Here is a 15,057-nt window from a genome sequence, read left to right on the forward strand (position 1 = left end):
GGAAGGGGAAGCACAAAACACAAAGGCAAAAGCACAGAAAAATGGCTTGATGGTTCCAACCTTTCTGGAGAAACCAAGCTCTTAGAGCAGCTCAGCCATAATGACTATAACATTGTTACTGAAGGTAACATCCTTGAGCACAGAACTTGGGGAAGGAACATGGTTTTGCCCAAATTCCACACAAGGTGTGTATAAATATGACTGATCTTAATGTTTTACTGTTAATACAGTTAGCTAGAAGAAAGAAAGCAATAACTTTCCCAAGAAATGTTAATCTGATTGTGCAAAACATTCCATAAGCTTGCAGTATTTATTTTTAGGCAGGCCACTCAGCAATATTGAGCCACCTGCCCATCATCAAAACCCAGTGGGAAATACTGTTGTAGTACACTACAGCTGAATTACCCACCGCTATTGAATTCTCAACTTTGCTATTCAACAGTTCTAGGATTGCAGCTGTTCAAAATCGTTGTAGATGGCGTTATTTAGGTGCCTTCTTCTAATTAAAAGGAAATAATGCAGAATAGAGCAGCACCTTATTTAGTTTTGGAGGGTGATAAACTCTATAGAATTCACTTTAAAATGTAGTTGATCCTTTGATGATCTGAACAGAAAAGCTGAACTTTTCTGTTGATTTGTACAGATAGTAATAGGATTTGGCAAATATATATGTATATAAATAAATACATCTAGATACATATATACACACTGTGTACAAGAATACACACACACTTCAGAATACATCATCATGTATTACACATAATATTTTTTCCAGAGTTATAAATATACTAAAATGAACACTAGTATTTTCCCACAATGACAGAGCCAGAAAAATCTGAGAGTTAGTAAACAGAAAAACTCCTCTACTTCCTGAGGTTCAGCATTTATGTTAGTGCTAGCAAAACTAGCCTTCTAAATGCTAAAATCAGTAAATTCTCCTTTGTTTGACTGCCTAGAAATTGTACCTGTGCCTCGAGTGCAGAAATCACAAGTCAAAAACTAGAAAAAAAATCAAACCACAGCTCTAGCCTACTGTATAGCTGTGTGACTTTTTCTGGCTCCTGCTTAAGAGGTTTTGTCCTGCTAGTCCCAGATAAACCTGGATACTGGGCCGTTTTCCACAGTCCTAGTAGGTGTGAGTTTCAGAAAAAGCCCCAGTGTGCTTGTGTCCAACCTCACTCCAAGTGAAGAGTTAAAAACTACCTTCTCATTCCTCCTCTTAGCTGTTGTCAAGCCTTAAAGACATTAAAATCTTAATGCACTTTAAGTTTAACAAGTACTATTATCAAGATACCTGAAGGTTCACTTCTTGGCAAGCCTGGAAGCAAGGTGTCAGCATCCTAGTGTCTAGAACTGAATCCACAAACACAGGAAGGTGTTGTGACATACACTGTCCACCTGCTAGGGCCCTTACTGTAGTTCTTTAGTAGGAACCCACGTGTCTCGGAGCAGGTATGCAAAGAGTATGAAGAGACACCTTAGGAAGAAATCTGCAAATCGGCACCCTGGGTCAGAAGCTGCCTAGATAGACTTGTTCAATACTGGTGTTTTACTACTTACTCCAGGTCTTGTTGGTACTTTGCTCTGAAAGAGACCTGCTTCAGAGCAACTTGGATTCATCTCCTGAGAGCCCACCTGGGGGGAAAACCTGTGTTTAAGCAGTTTCATTCACAACAAACTCCCAGAAAGCAGTGCTTTCCTTTCTTCTTCCTTCCTGTCTTTTCCTTCAGCCAATTTCATGGGAGCTGAAGTACCTGCTTGACAGAAGGAAGATTTCAGTTCTCACATTGGCCAGGACTTAGTCTCTAGTAACCAATTTAACTGTCAGAACATACTTGGGAGCTAGACTCTTCCAATCTTTTCTGCTAAATTAGTCAGTGAGATAAGAAAGAACATGGTCTTGTGGCTCAATGGTCTGAGAACCCTTGGGGGAAGAAAGGACCAATAATTCTAATCAATGCTTTGAACATCTTGCTGTTTAACCCTTTTTGACTTGACAAGAGTTCTTGCACTGCACCAACACTTTGGCATACAGGGAAATTGACAAGTAGGAATACAGGCAGTTACAGATTTCACCTGTGTCAAGACTTGAAAACTACTGAACAAATAGTTTGGGACTCTAAGTTTTGAACTCAAGACAGTTAGGTTCACTTCAGCACTGAAGTACTTTCAAAGGTCTACTCTAAATCTCTTTTGCTAGAAATTAAAGACATATGGAAAAAATACATCCTGTTTTCAGTTTACATCCGTTGCCAGTTTGGCAGCAGAGCAATGTATTCGTAAGGCATAACCACAAATCTCTATGAGCACTAACTTGGTCCCAGTGAAGGTCTGTCCATGTATCCATGCAGAGATCATTGCAGAGATCAGAACTTCACTCCATGGTCATTCCCAGAACTAAAAGAGGAAATACTTTTTTTTTTTTTTTTTTTTTTAAACTGGAGATTGGAGTTTTAAACTCACAGTAACTATCAGGGAGATGTAGAGAGAACTTTACTACCTGAAACGTTTTTAATTTTTTAGACTAACTGGCTGTTACTCAGCCAGGGTCATTTATAGTATGCTGTTGACCCCAAAAGCAAAACACTGATAAAAAATGCTACATGGGTTTTCAGTTATATTCTACTTGTAGACATGAAAGTTCTGTGTAGTCTACATCCTGATGCTATAAATTGAAAAACGTGAAAATTAGGATGAATGGGTCACAAAGATGTTTTTTTCTTTTAATGGTTAGTTTCTTCTCAAAGACAATGTAGTAATCATTAACGACATATTAAGCCAATCTTATTGCTATTAGGAAAATGGTTAGAAATGTTATCTTGCAGACAGTAATAAAACTTCCCGAGTAATTGCTGCTCCAAGTCTAGCAACATACTAGACTTCACTGGAGACATTCCAAATTCACATATTTGAAAACACTTACAGAATCATACTTTGCTCTTGAGAAGACTTACGAACTGAAACTTATTAAAAGTATGTCTTGAGTAAAGACTCTACATATCAAGACATAGGTTGTTTCTGGTCCTGTGTAATAATTTCTAAATGCAGAAACAGTTTTTGGCCTCTGTCTAGGAACCTGTTTGATCTCATATTCCCCAAGACCTGAGAACAAAGTGTAAACACTGAACATCGTAGGGTGGTTCAAAGCCACTTACTCTTGTTTTGAAGCCCACAGTAAGAACACAGATACAGTAGAAACCTGAAACTTCTTATCTGCTTTTTCTTATTAGGAAGGTTGGACTTTTCCAGCAATATCCAATGCAGTGTCCAATTTCCCATATAACAAGAAATATTAAGAAGTGATACAAGTTGATAGAACATTGATTATTGGCTGTATATTTTGAAAAGACAAGGGCGGGGGAAAATGAGTATAGTAATATTTCACTCTGAAGTTAACACTGTGAAATCTGCAAATAGTGGGATTTTATTAGAGCAACTGCAAATTAATTACCACATACATTCTTCTACTATCATACCCTGTAGCATCCCTGGCAAATTTCTCTGAGATTCTCGCTACTGTTAGGCTAAAACAGTTGCTTTTTGGAATGTTTTAACATACTCATTCCTGAAAGAGAAATGCATATTACATTAATCAAATAAGGCTGTCTAGTGTGTTCATTTTGTACACATAAGGACAGTAAATATGCAGGTAAGATCCTTAAATCCTCCTTGCCACTTCAGCAAACTACAGGAAATACAATGTTACTTATATCTTATCAAAGTTGTCAGGTACTTCCTAATATTACCTATTCAATCAGTAAAAAATCAAACTTATCTCTAATGCAGCCAAGTCTCATTGAAGCAGTGAGGGATACAACAATCAAATTGTTTGTATTATCACAATCAATCACTATATGTGCAGACTTGATGACAGTCACTGAACTAGGGTCTTAATAAAATCATACTGAAGTTTACAATAAGGACCTCACTGAGGTTGTCCTCGTTAACTAAATGTCTTGTATAAAAACAATGGGGACATGTTTTTGCTTTCACCGGTCAAATCTCCAAGGGCAATATTTGGACAAAAAATCAGAAAGATTAAGATCGAGCACAGAAAAACAGGTAAATACAAACTCTGTTACAAGCACAGGATTAATCCTACTGAAAACGTGAATTACACACATGGAAAACTTAAATTCAGGGTTATGCTCACCTACAGGAAAAAATCTGAAGTTACTGTTTTGAAGCCCAATTGTAAGAGCAACAAAAATAAACTTGGTTTCTCTTACCTTGCCTGGTACCTGGCCTATTTCAAAAGGGTCTACATTTCAATTTTCATACTGATAAAAATCCAAGTCCAATGCCAGTCTTTCTACTCAGAGGGCAAAAATATGACACAAGTCTACAGCGTACCTCCTGCATAACAATTATCTGCACTGAAGCAAGATCAACCCTAAGACTGATTTAAAATCAGTCAAAGAAGAAACAGGCTCACGATAAATGAAAGTTAGTAGCTAGTCTTTTCCCACACATACACATATATGAGTATCAAAAACACACTATATAGTTGTTAACAGCCATCCGCCAACACTCTGTCCTTGTCACTGATGGAAATGGAAGTATATCTGTCCTGCCATATTCTCTATTCTCTAAATTTAGAGATGAAAAACTTTGGTTAAATTTGGATCAGATCACTCTCTGACTCACATTATCCTGCAAGGTAGCAATCCTTCACACGTCATACAAAATGGCCTCTGAATGTTTTGTGTAATTTCACTGCATATAGTCAAAGAATTCAAAAACATATTGTTAAACAACAGGAAACCCATACAAATAATTCTGATATAAAAAGCAGAACAGTGCTTATGTGTTTAAATATGCATTCAGGGAGCAAGGTCTTCAGCTAGAGTAAACTCACATAACTCCATTACTTTGAGCACACCTCTGCAGCTTCCTAAACAGTGAGGGTCTGGCCTTCCATACAGAAATACCTCCACAGACAGGTTTGTGTTTTTTCTTCTTCTCTCTCTCTTACATACACAAATGCTTTTAATTGCTTATTGTGTTGCAATTTAACTTGGTTTTTGTTTGTTTGTTTGTTTGTTTGTTTTATAAAATGGCTGTGATGTGAAGAAAGGATAAAAACTAAACTCTAACTTCAATAAGTGCTAATAAATATTAATAAAACATAAGCATCATTTTTATTGCAATGTGAAACCAATTTATTATCCACAGACGAAATCAAATTGCTGCCTTTATTACTGCTAGGAATGACTTCTAAGATATTTCTATTTACTACTTGAGTATTTGTCAGCACTCTGTATTTACAGCATCTACTCTCAGTCTCTCTCTGTGTCTCTGCTAGTTATACATAAAATAATTTAAGAACAGCGTTTTCTGATACAGTTTTCCAATTAATTTAAATATAGACTCAGATACACATTATGAGATTAGTAGCAGACCTATTGCCAAATCCCGATACAGCTATAACAGCAGCAGGAAATCTTATCATGCTTGTATTTGCAATATAGACATTGAAAGAAGATAAATACAGAGTTTACAGTCTGGTACCAAACCCTGAAATTCCTGCAAATCATTCAACTACCCCACAAACTCCATTGATAATGAAAAAAAAAAACACCTCTTGATGATAAATAGAACTAAGACGTTTGGCTAGATTCCAAAGCCTTTCATTTCCTAAAGTGGTGCCTTTTATTAAAGTAGCAGTACACGTAGAATAAGTGGATGTTTTTATTCATCCTATAATTTAGAAAACCTAAGAGATGATTTTCCCACCCCCAAAGCTGATCATCTTTCATTATTACAAACTGCACTTCAAGTTTGAATCACACATCCCTCACATTTTCTATCCATCCCTTTGCATTCTTGTTCCCCCGTTTTAAATAGAACTAACTTGAAAATTCTGACATTTTCAAGAATGCTTGCCTGGTAATTTCCGTGAGGCATAGACAGCCTCCAATTACAACAAAATAGCTCTAGTGTATTACCATTTATAGAGCATTCTTTGGTTTTCTGAAGTGAATCAAAGCTCTCTGTGGGAGCTACTCCGATTAGCATCAAAATAGTAATGTGCTAGAAACTCTTAGCATTAGAACAAGGGACTCCAAACTTTGTTTATGTGTATGATATATAAGAATGTATAAAAACATCACAGAAACTTCCATAAGAGGATTACCTATATATTCCTACACATGAAGACTTTCTGTATTAGGAAGTTAAAATAGCTCCCAAGGAAAGGTGTGAAATTCAAGTAAGTGCATTTCCCTCCTTTCACCTGGTCACTTCTGGATTCTCTGTACACCAGCCAATTAATTAAAATGAACTGTCCATAAGGACCTGAAAGATATACAAACAAGCTGAGAGCTCAGTCATTCTTCTGCAGGATCAGGAATCAAAATGAAAGTCCCTTTAGTTGCCTCCTTCTGCTCACGTTCTTCAGTAGGCACTCTTCCCAGACACTTGCAGGAGGGAAATCTATTCCATCAACACTAGAGCAGCATATCCAGATCTACATCTCTGGTCACATGAACCTGCAGAGGGTCATTAAGTGACATGAACGTAGCAGAGGACAGAACCACAGGACAGTCTCCAAAATTGGGACTTTGTGTTGTTTCCTGGTACAACCCACAGCGTGCTGTTTGTCCGTCCCCACAGAAACAAAATGGGAAGGGTTGCTCCTACGTTCTTAAAATCATCAGGCAGTCAGTGCAAGTCCATTTTTGCTCATCCTTTCCTGCTGAATACTCCACTGCTTTCACTAGAAATATTTGGCTGTGTAAGGAATACCACATTGGGCATAATGAGGTTTTATTCAGCTGTTGATAGTCTTTATTCAGCCTTTGATACCAGTTGGTGTTTGACCCTATTGTAGGCCAAATGAAAACACAGATTGAGAAAAGAAGAAATCCATGTACTTTAGATGTATTGACCACATGCATATGTCTGGGATATTTAAAAGGAAGCCATTTATAATCAGGAAGCATAAGTGCTTATTCTGAATCTGACATTTAAATATTCCATCAACAGCAACCAGCATTGCAAAATTGTTTAATTAACCTGAAAGGATGTAATTTTATGCTGTTTAGCAAGAAATACAAATTTTAAAGTGCTTTTATGCAGTATATATCAGAGCAGTAAGGCCGAATTCTGCTCTTAAGCTACCCCCATTTAAATATGGAGTAAATTCATATACCTCTCTTAATAAATCTGCAGCTAAAATGGTGCAAATGCAGGCAGAATATATCACACACTCCCTGTAATCCATTTCCTTAAACTACCATGCTCTTTACGACATTCTAGTTGTAGAGTTAAAAGTCAGTAAAGCCTCAGGAACTGAATGGATCACTGTGTGATCCAACTGGATCACTGTGTGAACCAACTGAATGGTGTGTGGGGCTTTGAATCATTGGGGTTCTCCCTCCCCTTGTCTTTTTTTTTTTTTTTTTTAATTTAATTTGGCTGAGACACCTCTCTTTTTCTACATTTACAAATACATCCTGAACATAACAAGCCTTAAAGCTGTCAAAGTATGATCTAAGAGACTGAATACATTATATTAAACCCTTTGAGGTCCCATACTAAAGCAATCCAATGTCTTTGTGCTATTCATATTTGCAGTGTGTCTGACTGTCTGACAGCCTTAGAGGTGTGGTCCAATGGACTAAACACAGGACTGTGATGGATGAACCTGTACTCTCTCCTATGGTATGACCCCAGAAGTAACTTCATCTCTCTGTGCTTCAACTCCCCCATAAAATTTGTCTTACCTCCTCACATTGTGTGCTCCTTAGCAGACATACTCTCCAACAGATATGCTTTCAGTATCTACCATGGAGACCAAACAGAAAGGCTAACTGAGTGGTTAACAGGCTCCTAAGACTGCTTCAGCTCTCTCCTTATTCAGGGTGTCTGTGTGTCCGCAGGCAAGACCCTTGGGCCCAGGTATGGCAAGCAAAATTGCCAGTGGGATTTAGGGCAGGGAATACTTCAGAGAACCTAGATCCCTATCACAACCTCAGCAAAGCCCATGATGCAAAATTTCCTGTCCATCCTGCTGTTCTTCACAGCAGCTCGAGTAGGATCCCAGAGACGGATTTTAATCCTTAGGTTCCTCTAGCTCTGTCTAATTGTACCAGACATCAGAATTCCTCTGTCTACAGTAACTCTGCTTTATGAACCTGTGTCCGCAGGGCATGATGACATGGGCAGCACCACAACGTCACCCTTGGGCTTGCCTGTTTAAAATGCCACAGGCTTTTTGTGTAGTTCACTCATGCACTGTTAGTCACATTAGCTCATGCTGAAGACCAAGCAGCAGGTCAAGAAGTCAGTATGAAGCAGATGGTTATAGACCCACAGCAAGAACTGAAAAGGGTCGTGGCATGCTCCAAGGGCACATGGGACAGATTTTGTTCCCATAGATGTTGTGTGTAACATGAATATATCTAAGGGCATTCTTGAAATGACCAGAAAGTCCAGTAGTGTGGATGCCAACACATTGATTCTGCCAAAGGCAGCCCTTGGGAGTTTCCTCTGAAGCAGCATAAATGGATCCTTTATTTCTCAGTTTTCCAATGGTGAAATGTGGAATAATAGCACTTTAGTCATAGTAACTCCATATTGGGAGGATAAATTAACTATTGGCTTGTACATAGAAATTGTGGTAACATGGATCATAGAAGAAAGCTATATATAGCCACATAACCAATACAGATAAATGTAGCTATAAATAAACCCCTAAGTACTACTGCAATACAAATAATAAATAACAGGCAAAAAGACTTAGTCATACATGCAGGTGGATTTCCAATTATGGAAGAAGCACTTTTACAGAAAGCAGAGTGGAGCACATTAAGTGGGATGGAGAAGAGAAAGGTAATAAATCATGCTACAAATAAATTATTCTGAAAAATGGCCATCACAGGCAAAGGTATGTTCTTACACTTTTGGAATGCAGTTTTTGTAGTAAATTGAATAAACAGACAGCTAAGAAGTATATATGAGCATCCGATGTGTATAAAAGCCACTTTTTTGTGGAAAAAAAATGGATACCCATGTAGGTTGCTCGATCTAAAGGATACAAGTATTTCTTTGAGCAATGGAGTTAATGAAGCATTTGTGGAGAACAGTTTACTATCTTGCCAAGAATTTATAGCCCTATAAATCCTCATACTGTATTTTACTTTGAAATAACCTCCCTGTATAAAGCCCCAAGATGCAACAGCACATGTGCATGGGGAGGCTTGCCAAACTTTCTTCCAGCTGATTCAGGGAATACACGCATCAGAAGGAAAGAATGGAGAGGAGCAGAAGGCAGATTTTGTGTAGTCAATTTTGGAGTCCTAATGGACAGGGAGTCAGTGCCATGCAAAGATCTTTTCTCATAGCCTCAGAGTAACAGGGAACAGAGCACCACACCCAGATGATGGATAAAGGCCAGCTCTTTTATTACCAGTATCCTAATGTTCCTGCATCTGATACCCGCTTCACATTTTGGAAGCCTTCAGGAGTTGCCGTAGGTGAGCAGTGCCCAGACAGCAGATGACAGGTAAATACAGAGACCTCTGTCTCTGATGACAAAGCCAGGGCCAGGGCCAGCAGTGCTCTTGCTTCAGGGTTACGGGTAAGCTTAAACCCAGCAATGCTGTGCTGCCCAGAGATAGCTAAGCTGGCTGCAAACAACCTGTCTGGAACTACAGTGGTGCAGCTGCCAGAGAGGCAAAGGGTGCGTTGAGCAGTACCCAGCATGATGCTTCCAGGACATTGACTGCCTCTGCAGAGCCACTCTGTGCACTTCTGTGAGCTTCTGCGGAGCAGCTCTGTGTATCCACACCTTTGCGCTTCACAGCCCAGTGCAGATATGCCCTCCCAGTGCTTTTTTCTTTCATTACAGCTCCCATAAAGCAGCCAAGAGGGCTGACAGCTGTATCCCTCCTCTTTGCTGGTTCTCCTGATAGCTGACTGATCCAACCATCCTTTGAAAAGCCGATAGGTTTTCTGCTTTTCCCAGAACTAGGTTCTGGGATGCCTGCTGGCCCTCAGTTTTGCTATTTGGAAGAGAATGAGGAGGTAGCAGAGGGGCATTTTCTTTACCCACTGCATTGTTCCAGCACAGCAGATGGGACTTTGTCCTTCAGCAAAGCAACCTCGGATCCTGCTGATCTGATTTGCTGTTAGGAAACAGCAAATACCACGTAAATACGATTATAGTCAAAACATAATTTGAGAGGTTATAGTAAAATTTGTTATAGTAAGAGTACTTTGTAGGTGCAAGCATACTGCTATCTTATAACTATCCAGCAGTTCTAGGGCATTCCCTATAAAAGCAATAGTTATACTCTGAAGGCAAAGCAACTTCTAGCATGTATACAGCATATGCCAGCAAAATTCAGTTTATGCCAGCAAAACTCAGCTTTTGCCAACATAACTTGTTCCAGGTCAGACAAATGAAACTCTAAGCTTCGTTTCTCAGAGCTGGAGAAAGGGCTATACTCATGACATCCCTGCACGTAGACTTTCATCAGTGTAGCTCCATCAGTCATATCTTCATACACTGTATTGACACTGAAAGGCTGCCAAGGAAATGCATAGACCTAGCACTAGTTTCTTGAGCTCACGATTTCTGATGCTTACAGATTTAAATCATGGTTAATACCACAATGTTTCCTGTTTCTAATAAAAGATGTGATAATATCTAAACAATCCTCTGGTATCCATTATGCACATAGTTGTTTAGATACTTTTTTCAATGCAGATATGGCTTCTATTATAGCCAACGATGTTTCAAAATCACTTTAAAAATCTGCTTGGTAAACAACAGCCTAAAATGAAAGTGCTGACATACAGCTGCCCAAGTAAAAATTCTGTAACAACCTTATATTTAACCCTATCTATACTTAAAAGTTCTGTATTTAAATTATAGTGTTTGATGCCCTATTTTTTTCCACTGAATTTAATTTAGCATTTCATTCTTCCTGCTAGATACCACTTGAGATGACCGTATGCACATGCTGATCCCCTTAAATGCTTTTGAGCAGAAACTACTGTGTCTAGATGTGGTCTACCTTGACTTCAGCAAGGCTTTTGACACCGTCTCCCACAGCATTCTCCTCAAGAAACTGGGTGCTCTTGACTTGGACTGGCGCACGCTTTGTTGGGTTAAAAACTGGCTGGATAGCCGGGCCCAAAGAGTCATGGTAAATGGAGTCAAGTCCAGTTGGAGGCCAGTCACTAGTGGCGTTCCCCAGGGCTCGGTGCTGGGGCCGGTCCTCTTTAATATCTTCATCGATGATCTGGACGAGGGCATTGAGTGCACCCTCAGTAAGTTTGCTGATGACACCAAGCTAAACGCTTGTGTCGATCTGCTCGAGGGTAGGAAGGCTCTGCAGGAGGATCTGGATAGGCTGCACCAATGGGCTGAGGTGAACTGCATGAAGTTTAACAAGGCCAAGTGCCGGGTCCTCCACCTGGGATGCAATAACCCCAAGCAGAGCTACAGGCTGGGAGATGAGTGGTTGGAGAGCTGCCTGGCAGAGAAGGACCTGGGAGTGATGGTTGATAGTTGGCTGAATATGAGCAAGCAGTGTGCTCAGGCGGCCAAGAAGGCCAACAGCATCCTGGCTTGTATCAGAAACAGTGTGACCAGCAGGGCTAGGGAGGTGATCGTCCCCCTGTACTCGGCTCTGGTGAGGCCGCACCTCGAGTACTGTGTTCAGTTTTGGGCCCCTCGCTACAAGAAGGACATCAAGGTGCTTGAGCGGGTCCAGAGAAGGGCGACGAAGCTGGTGAGGGGCCTGGAGAACAAGTTCCTACGAGGAGCGGCTGAGGGAGCTGGGCTTGTTCAGCCTGGAGAAAAGGAGGCTCAGGGGCGACCTTATTGCTCTCTACAGATACCTTAAAGGAGGCTGGAGAGAGGTGGGGGTTGGCCTGTTCTCCCACGTGCCTGGTGACAGGACGAGGGGGAATGGGTTTAAGTTGAGCCAGGGGAGTTTTAGGTTAGATGTTAGGAAGAACTTCTTTACCGAAGAAGTCAGACATTGGAACAGGCTGCCCAGGGAAGTGGTGGAGTCACCATCCCTGGAAGTCTTTAAAAGACGTTTAGATGTAGAGCTTAGGGATATGGTTTAGTGGGGACTGTTAGTGTTAGGTCAGAGGTTGGACTCGATGATTTTGAGGTCTCTTCCAACCTAGAAATTCTGTGATTCTGTGATACTGTTCAGAAACTCATAACATTATATTTCATGCCCTTGCCCTTGCCCTCACTTTGCAGATGCAGAGGAATAGGCTATACGACACCAGTAATCTCATTTACTACTATCAGTTTGCCACCTTAACCCAGTTTGCAGAAGGCCGTCATTATCCTCCATCTCACAAACTTCATACATTTTCGCTGGAAAAAAAATAATTCTGAGCCATAACAATACTGCCAAAAAAAAAGGAAATGCTTATTAATAAATGTCAACAGTGGAACAAGTTCCCTCTAAAATTGCAGTGCTAGTAGCTAAGGTGTTACTGCTATTGATCTGTAATCACTGCTCCGGGAACAATCAAGAATACTGAACATGAAGCAAGAACACTTTTTTTTTTTTTCATTTGACCAGAAGAAGAAACCTTGCAAAATAAATTTAATTTGGGTAGAAGAGTGATAATTAACATGCAATACAGCACTAAACTTCCCAACAGCTTAGGGCCAGAGGTCAGCTTGCATTTTTATACATTTACAATTCAATATTTCTAACTGTTTTTATCCATGCTTGCTGACTATTCTCAAAAAGATTAAACTCCTATAGTCCTCTGCTTCAGAAATGTGCCATTGCTCAGCTTTTTATTCCATAATTTACTAACATAATGAGAGATACTAAATCACAAAATTACAGTTCTTGAAAACTTGTGAATGTGAGGACTTTACTAAAAAAAACACTGGACTTCTTCTTCCAGCAAAATAAAGGCAAACTCCACGTGCTGGACAATATTCCCACACTATTTTGATGACAGCAAACTTCTGCTTAAAATGAAACTGTTCTTTGCAAAAAAAAAAAAAAAAAGTCCTAGTACTGGGGCAATACTGCAGCTGCACCTGGGCTTTATTGCTGTGAGGTACAATACGCTGCTAAACACAGCACGTCTGGGGAAGTGGATGGTGGAAGTGGGACCTGTTTGCCCTTTTGAAAAGGTAAATGGGAAGCACCAAGGGTAATTCAGCAGCAGGATGGCTTACCAGGTCAGAAAGTCTTTCCTTTAACAACTTACCCAAATTTCAAGTTTGCAGCCAACTGTCCTAGTCTGTACTGTTCCCCAGCACCTGCGACTGCTATTTCATAATTCAGGCTAACTAGGCTAAACAGCGTTTCAAACTTCTTCTTCCACTGCTTAGATTCTTTTATTCCTATAGCAGGTAACAGTGACAGTAAAAGACAGTCACAAAATGATAGACTGTTGAAACACTGAAACTTTTATCATTCATGTGATTATCATTTATATAGTTATTTTCCAGAATTCTAGGAAGTATCCACTGGAACAGCTTCAAGTATCCTTTCAATAAAGCACAAACACCTTCAATGAAGGAAACTATCCAGCGTGAATACAGAGGAGAGATCCCAAGTCGAATTCCCCATGCAGCTACCTCGATGTAAGCAAGGAAATCATTAAGGACAGTGATGCTTCGGCAGGGACAAGACCACTTGGTTCCCCAGGTGGCTGGGTGTGCTTTCCCTGTTGATAGTGAATGAAAAATGGGATGGCCATTCGCTCACTCCAGCGTTTCGGACAGGGGGCTAACTGAGCACCCCGAAGCCTTAATCCTGTAACATGAGGTGCACTTACAGACATGTTCAGTCAGTTTGCCCTAATTCCTGCTATCCTCTTCCTTCCCCATCTCCAGACTCACACCCTGAGCTGGTGCACACACCAGGTACACCACCACAGCCTCTAGTGCTGAATGGAGGCGAGAGATTTTGCTCCGAGTTGGACACCCGAACCTTTCAGACTCAGAATCACGCTCCGACTTCACAAGCTTCGCTCCCCACCTCCCAAGCCCCTCGGGCTGCAGCACCCCCTTCCCCACTGGGGCCATGCCCTGCCCCTCAGGGCTCCCCCCTCCCCCAGCTACCCTGGGGCTCCCCCCCGTCCCCGTGGGCCAACCCCTGCCCGTCTCCCGGAGGCCCCTCCCCGCCGCCGGGGCCCTCCCGCCCACAGCCCGCGGCGGCGGAGCCCCCCCCCCCCAACCTGCTCCCGACCCCGGCCCCGCCCGCCCTTACCTGTGCCCGGGAGCCGAACTCGGGCGGGCGGCGAGCGGTCGCCAGCCGCGCCGGGGTCTGCAGGTTGATGGGGGAGCTCTGGGGGAGCTCCACGCCGCCCAGCCCGCCGTTGAGGTGCGCTGTCACCATCGCGATGGGCGCCTTGGCCGGCACGACGGAGATGGCCAGGTTCTGCGCGGGGTTGCCGCCGGGGCTCCCGCCGCCGCCGCCGGGTGCCTTGAGGAGCGCCGGGACGACGCCGCCGCCTCCGCCGCCGCCAGGCTTGGCGCTGCCGCTGGCGCCGCTGCCCACCAGCAGAGCCGCGGGGCGGCTCCGCACCGCCAGCTTCTGCCGGGGGAGAGGAGAGAGAGAGAGAGGGGCCATCGTCACCGGGACGAGGAAGGACCGGGGCCCCGCCGCCCGCCCGGCGGTGTCCGAGGGCGGCTGCCGCAGGGTGGCGAGAGGGGGAGGCCGGGCCAGAGCTCGTGGAGCAGAGCCCTCCGGCTGAGTTCCTCTTGGGCTCACCCCAAACGCCGCCCGAGCCCTTTCTCGACTCCCCTTAAACTCTCCCTCTTCTTCACAGCTCTGCTTTCAGGTTGCTCCAGAGTGGTTCCTCTCGTTTGTAACACCAACACACTTGTTACCATCTAGGTAGGGTATCTCCTCTAAGCACTGTTTGAGATTTGTACAGCCACTGTGAAGCTGCCGTCTGGTGTCCGCTACTGCTGCTGTCTGGTACTTAATCCTGCAAAGGTTTCTGCCCGTGTTTAACTTTATTCACAGCGTGGTCCTGAATTGGCTTTAGTGAAATTGCATCTACTGTGTAACCTTCCAGGAAGGTTCCACATTTGTAGGTCTGCTG

The 15,057-nt window shown here is 42.3% G+C and overlaps 1 protein-coding gene across 3 annotated transcripts in view; it reads right to left on the reverse strand.

Annotated features, from left to right (window-relative positions):
• The window catches only part of PHF21B (PHD finger protein 21B), a gene marked incomplete at its 3' end in the record, with an annotated part of 173,863 nt that overhangs the window by 50,919 nt on the left and 107,887 nt on the right, over positions 1 to 15,057 (reverse strand). The window contains exon 4 of one of the 3 annotated variants that reach the window (XM_082756823.1): positions 14,217 to 14,543. The exons of the other annotated variants lie outside the window; for them this stretch is intronic. Within the exon in view, the coding sequence (XP_082612949.1) occupies positions 14,217 to 14,543 (327 nt within the window). The remainder of the gene's footprint in view (positions 1 to 14,216; positions 14,544 to 15,057) is intronic. 3 annotated transcript variants of the gene reach the window in all.

This window comes from Aythya marila (assembly GCF_965140915.1).
Source record: "Aythya marila genome assembly, chromosome: 1".
Classification (NCBI taxonomy): Eukaryota; Metazoa; Chordata; class Aves; order Anseriformes; family Anatidae; genus Aythya; species Aythya marila.